We start from the raw sequence: 6,742 nt of genomic DNA, 5'->3' as shown, positions 1-6,742 counted from the left end.
TGGTAAAATGGTAGAATGGTAAAATAGTAAAATAGTAAAGTGGTAAAATAGTAAAATAGTGAAGTGGTAAAATGGTAGAATGGTAAAATAGTAAAATAGTGAAGTGGTAAAATGGTAAAATAGTAAAATAATAAAATGGTAAAATGGTAAAATAATAAAATAGTAAAATAGTGAAGTGGTAAAATGGTAGAATGGTAAAATAGTAAAATAGTAAAGTGCTAAAATAGTAAAATAATAAAATGGTAAAATAGTAAAATAATAAAATGGTAAAATGGTAAAATAATATAAAATAGTAAAAAAAAAATAGTGAAATAGTAAAATAATAAAATAGTAAAATAATAAAATAGTAAAATGATAAAACAATAAAATAATAAAAATCAATAATAAAATTAAACATTAAATCTGCAAAACGCATTTTTAAAATTTTCGTTATAGGCTCAGATAAAAAGTAGACTAGCCGCTCTGTCATCAAAAAACGATCGAGGTCATTCCGTCTAATTAAAAAAAAAAGTTATTGCGCTCCAAATGTTGTCCGAATACATTGGTTCGCTACTGTAGCACGCGTTGCTCGACGTACCGTGATTTCGTACAGCGCGTAATACGTTTATCGCGCTATAATCTCCTAGAATTTGCGTGTGCCCCCGATCCGGTACGATGTGTTATTGACGGTATCGTGAGGACAACTTTCTTTCGAACCGCCGCGGCCTACCCACGAGCATCACAACAAAGTTTATACATAACAGTATGCGGTATTTGTCGGTTGAATTTCGAATCGTTATGTTCCTCTAGTTGTGTACCTGTTAGCTGTCGAACACGTGCTCAGTAGCGAACGAGTGAACGGTGAAGAGTACAAATGAACTAGAGCAAAAATGTTCCAAGCAATGTTAGTACGGTGTTCACCATTGAGGGAAGTGATGTTCGCAATAGAAGACATTTTGACCGACGTTACTTTCGAATGTACCACCAGGGGTATAGATGTCAAGGCTATGGACGCTGCTGGCTTCACTTTAGTGTACCTTTGTCTAAAAAGCGGTGGTTTCACTGAATACAAATGCCGCAGAAATTTTTCAACACGCGTAATTCTCGGCCAGTAAGAACAAATATAAGTTTCAAGAGGACCATTATTATTTAGGATAGACGATCGAATAATAATATTAATTATTATAATAGTATTAATAACAATAATAGTAATAATAGTATTAATAATAATAATAATACTATTAATAATAATAGTATTAATATGAATAGTAATAATACTATTAATAATAATAGTATTAATATGAATAGTAATAATACTATTAATAATAATAGTATTAATATGAATAGTAATAATACTATTAATAATAATAGTATTAATATGAATAGTAATAATACTATTAATAATAATAGTATTAATATCAATAGTAATAATACTATTAATAATAATAGTATTAATATCAATAATAATAATACTATTAATAATAATAGTATTAATATCAATAATAATATTAATGATAATTCTTTTGGTTTCTATAGCGGGGGAAATCCTCAACAAGAATAGTAACACTAACGATAATAATAATAATAATAATAATAATAGACAGCATACGACTCTAACAAGCCTTTTGTTCCTGCCCAATCGAAATCGTTAAACTTAAAAGGACAAATGAAGGCAAGCAAATTTCTGTTTCAGAATATGCACCATGTTTAGAGCTGCCAGCCCAGACGATTCATTTTGCATGAAAGCGACGGATAATCTTGAGAGCATTTTGTACGTATTTCAATCAGCAATCACAAAGAGATATGTTTGGTACAAGAGAAAAATCATAAACATGGATGACCAACTTCTCGACGTTCCCGTATGTTTCATTCTTTCCGCGCAAGAAATAATGTAATTCTTTTCGTAATTCGTTCGTTCTGGTTATGCTATTTATTATCATACGATATTGTTGCAGCATGCACCGTATTTGTGTATCATACGCATGTCGTCGCGGGAATTAGCCAAAGTCTGTACGGATTTAAGTGCAATCGGAAAATTGATAACATTATCAACTTCTCCTGATAGCATCAGGTTCACTGCCTCTGGAAATAATAGACACGGTATAATCATTTTATTCGTTAAACATTACAATGATATTTAATTAATTATTTACATTAATTTAATGTTTACATCAATTAATGTGCAAGCGATGTTTCCGCGTGCCAATTGCTCGCATTGTCCCAAACGGCACACGAACTCACCACCATATGTGTACAGTGGCCCACAAAAGTTTTCGCAAACCTTTTAAAACGCAATAACTTTTTCAAAACTGAACCATAGGCGACGATGATGCATTTTGTTTAGATGATAGAGGAACTAGTCTATGAGACGATGGCTAAAAAGCTTTTTCTTTTTAATTTTGCTATTGCAACTTGCATGTAAGTTACAAAGATCTGGGAAAGATATGCTTTATCTTAATTTTTAAATTAAAAAAAAAGCATTTCAGCAATCGTCTAGTCCCACTATCATCTACAAAAAATTCGAGTCATTTAATTCAGTTTTAAAATAACTATTGCGTTTTAAAACGACGAACACTTTTGTGAACTACTGTGTTTTCTTTTCTTTCTTATAACAACCGATTAAAATTAAGCATCGACCTAGAATCTATTTACCTGCGTGAACTTGCTGAGGTCATGCAAGCATTATTTGTAATACGATGTATACATATATCGCGCAGTGTAATGATATACTGTATCTACAGGGTGAGCCGTTTAAATCGACCCAATCCAAAAATATCTTCGAAACCGTTGTCGATACTAAAGAATGTTTCGAACGAAAGTTGAACAGTTTCAGAGGACGCCTAATCTGATATTGATAAGATCTTGCTAGGTGAACGCGTGGAGGACGTACGAAGATCAACGTTATTTTTTTTAAATGGAATCACACATTCTCCGATGCAGTAGTCGATTCAGCTCGTCATTCTCTTCATAGAACAATCATTTAGGTTTAGAAGATATTTTAAGTATAGTATTAAGAAAATCGCTAATATTGTATTGCATCCGACATATGAGCCGTTTATTGAAGGGTTTGCGTTTTAACACGTTTAAAAATATGGATGCTAACTTTCGAGAAGATTTACTTGTATTTGTTATCTCAGGATACTGATATTTTTCTCAGTATAAATAATTTCGTATAAACATTAAAAAATCACCACTTTTCATTACGGTAAAGTCACTTTCAAAATAAACGGCTCATATCGTAATACTAAACTTGAGATATCTTCTAAACAAATGATTTTTCGCAATAAATGGCTAAGTATATTTATGAACAGAGTGACGAGCCGAATCCACTAGCGTGATCAAAAATACACGATTCCATTAAAAAAAATAAAGTTGACCTTCGTATGTCCTCTACGCGTCGACCTAGAAAGATCTTATTCACATCAGATTACGTGGCCCCTGAAACCATTCAACTTTCGTTTGAAATATTTCTCTGCGTTATCAACGGTTTCGAAGATATTTGTGGATTGGTTCGATTTAAACGGGTCACCCTGTATACAACTGACGTTACAACGATTTCACTTGTATACTATATTCTATTCTTTTTCAGTTGCCTACGAGTTAACAGAAACGAAGCCCGAGCTGAACGAAGAAAACGCAGTTGTTATCAATCAGCACGAACCTGTGAGTTTAACAATCACACGGTGCTACGCTATCAATTTCGTGAATTCTGTGCCTCTCAATGAACGAGTGCAATTATCCATGGCGAGAGAAGGGCCTCTGGTTTGCGAATATAGAATCGGCGATCTTGGATACCTCAGATTTTATATGGCTCCGAAAACAGAAGGGGATGACGATTTTCAAGAGATGCTAGAAGACAGTTGTTAAAAGATACTTTTGAGCTAACACGTTTAAATTGTACATTTAAAAGTCATTTGGTTATGTCATATGGTTATGTTGGCACGACGTAGAATTGCCGCTTTCAAGGTTTCAAGCTTTCGAGGTTCATAGTAAGGATGACACGATCGTGATTTTCTATTTACATTCTCGTAATGATTATTTATATCGTTAGTTTTCGTATTGTTAGAAGAATTCGAGATATTTCCAAAACATTTTATAAATATTTCTGTTTCAAAATAAACACTTCAAGCTTTCGTTCGAGCTAAGTTGCATGCAAATAGCTCCACGGAAACATAATTTAAATTCTGTCCGAACTTTCCCATTGAAGTTGCGTTACTTTTCCTGACATCATCGCGTTCTTCGTGTTTTCTTAATATTCTTTTTCAAAATAAACTCCGATTATATACCAATCTGATGTACCCTATTTTAAAGCATAAATCTCCAGCTTTCGTTTCAGATACGGAAGAAAGATCCTATAGGATCATAACCTAATATCGACATGAATTTACTTAATAATCTTTCTGCACGAATTTATGAACACTTTCGACGATCTCGCGTTTATACGCGCCGAACATATTTTAGCGTGTTAGAATATAAGTATATAGACAAGTATAATCGATACGTATTTTATTTAAGGTAGCTCAGCTTTCGATCTCGCATCTTTTCATTTCTTTCCCACTTCCATTTTGTGTCACGTTCCGAACCTGTAAGTAGTACTAGTCGATAATGGGTCGGACGTTCCAAAAACCGTCGGAATTTTTATTCACCGGGGGATGATTTTTATGCAACTTTGTTCAAATGAAAGTAGGAAGTGTTTACTTTGAAGCCGGGTAACGCGGTTCGTAAAAGGATCACACAATCATTTTGAAAATTTACGAAATGTTTCGGAAATTTCTTGAGCTTGTTTTTCTTGCGTATACAAAATTATATAATTATACTATTACAAAAATATCGTCACAATTCATAAACCTTACGAGAATAATGCCGCAGTGCTAAAAGTTGATCATGATCGCGTCAAATATAAAATTTAGATATGTTACCTTAAAAGTATTATTTAAGTACCGTTAATCGTTCCTTAAACGACGCGTATAAAAATATATATATACATCGTCCCTCTTCCATACTTCGTTAATGCCAAAGTTTCGAAAATGCTTAGCAGGCAAAAATGTTCAACATTTGACTTATTATTGAATCGCACTACTTAAAGATTTAAAACATGGTAAAGAATGGAAGTGTGAATGGAAAGAAAACAGGCGAGATCGGAAGTTAAGTTACTTCAAATAAAATACTTACCAATATATGTATACTTATATGCTAAATGTGTCTGTGTTTATAAAACATGGATAATAATTGTTAGAAAAATTTGTGTCGATTTTAGGATACGTTCACGCGAAGGATTTTTTTTATACAGCTTAGCTCAAGCGAAAGGGCATGTGAATTTACGTATATCTGCTATGCAGATGTTGTTACAGAAATAGTAGTATCTAAAGATGTATAGTAGCTGCTTGATTAATAAAAATCATAAGTAAAATGTCAGTCGTTGGGTTTTTGATATTCGGAGCTCGACCCTGCATTCTGCATATGTGGCGCCTCTGTTGGAGAAAAAATGAAGCTCTGTTCGATGTCCGTACAGCGCCCATTGGTGCAGTGGCAAAACGTTCAAACTGTTAGCCAAATTCGATTGTTGGTAATTTGGCGAACAGTTTGAGCGTTTTGCCTTATTACTAATCACTCATTTCCGTACTGTCGTACATAATATATATATATAAATATACAATATAATGCTTAAAAAACCTAGAAATCCTAAAAAATAAAAAATATTTTACTCTTTACCTCTATTTCTCTCCATGTCTCCGCTTTTTCCCTCTCTCTCTCTCTCTCTCTCTTTCTCTACTCTCTCTCTCTCTCTTTCTTTACTCTCTCTCTCTCTCTTTCTCTACTCTCTCTCTCTCTCTCTTTCTTTACTCTCTCTCTCTCTCTTTCTGTACTCTCTCTCTCTCTCTCTCTCTCTCTCTCTCTCTCTTTCTTTACTCTCTCTCTCTCTCTTTCTCTACTCTCTCTCTCTCTCTTTCTCTACTCTCTCTCTCTCTCTTTCTCTACTCTCTCTCTCTCTCTTTCTCTACTCTCTCTCTCTCTCTACTCTCTCTATCTCTCTCTACTATCTCTCTCTACTATCTCTCTCTCTCTCTCTTTCTCTCTCTCCCCCATCGTCATCCTTTCCTAAAATCGCTCTATCCACTCTCTCGCTCTATCCACTCTCTCGCTCATGTATTACTTTCTCTTCCTCTCCCTTTCCCATAGTTTCGTCTGACTTGCTATTGACTCAAACTACTTGCTAATTGTATCAGGAAAACCTGCGAGGAGGTACCCCGAAGTCCTTTTCCTGGCTTGTGATTGACTCGTACTACTGAAATTTCGGCAGAAATGTTCGAAAAATTTTCTTGCAAGTAGTACATCTCAACCACAAGCCAGACGAAAAAAAATTCGAATACCTCCTCGCATATCGTGTTCTCTTAATATAGAAGCAAGTAGTTAGAATCAATGGAAATTCAGACAGTGGGTAGGGAAAAGGGAATGGAATGTGTTTGGAGAGATGTAAGGTTGAGATGTAAGGTTTAGAAAAATTTATAAATAAAAAGACGTTTTGATTGAGTTTCATAGTATTTTTGTTTTCACACATTACAGTTCTTATTCCATTTTACAATTATTTTGTAATAACGAAAGGAAGTCAGAACGAAATCGGTATTCGTTGTGGCTCCCTTCCTTACAACGACGACTTACTTAACTAACAATAAGATCTACGCAGTGATTGGTCTATGGTCTTCGGCCAATAGAAGAAAAATAAGTTTTCTATTGGCCGAATAAGGTCACAAAGGCCTGCGAT

General features: G+C 34.1%; 1 protein-coding gene across 1 annotated transcript; it reads left to right on the top strand.

Annotated features, from left to right (window-relative positions):
* The first annotated feature begins 600 nt into the window (after positions 1-600).
* LOC117222646 (proliferating cell nuclear antigen) lies at positions 601-5,394 on the top strand. The gene is made up of 4 exons (XM_033474452.2): positions 601-1,090; positions 1,673-1,838; positions 1,935-2,079; positions 3,569-5,394. Exons 1-4 carry the CDS (start codon positions 870-872, stop codon positions 3,844-3,846), a joined length of 810 nt encoding a protein of 269 aa, XP_033330343.2. The 5' UTR covers positions 601-869; the 3' UTR covers positions 3,847-5,394.
* The last annotated feature ends 1,348 nt before the right edge of the window (positions 5,395-6,742 follow it).

This window comes from Megalopta genalis, chromosome 5 (assembly GCF_051020955.1).
Source record: "Megalopta genalis isolate 19385.01 chromosome 5, iyMegGena1_principal, whole genome shotgun sequence".
Lineage (NCBI taxonomy): Eukaryota > Metazoa > Arthropoda > Insecta > Hymenoptera > Halictidae > Megalopta > Megalopta genalis.
Note: the sequence above shows the minus strand (reverse complement) of the source record. Positions and strands in the feature narration are given on the sequence as shown.

Coding starts and splice junctions, on each gene's coding strand:
- LOC117222646 (XM_033474452.2), top strand. CDS start 870: ATGTTCCAAGCAATGTTAGTACGGTGTTCACCATTGAGGGAAGTGATG. Junction 1,091..1,672: donor ACACGCGTAATTCTCGGCCA/GTAAGAACAAAT, acceptor TTTCTGTTTCAG/AATATGCACCATGTTTAGAG. Junction 2,080..3,568: donor CTCTGGAAATAATAGACACG/GTATAATCATTT, acceptor ATTCTTTTTCAG/TTGCCTACGAGTTAACAGAA.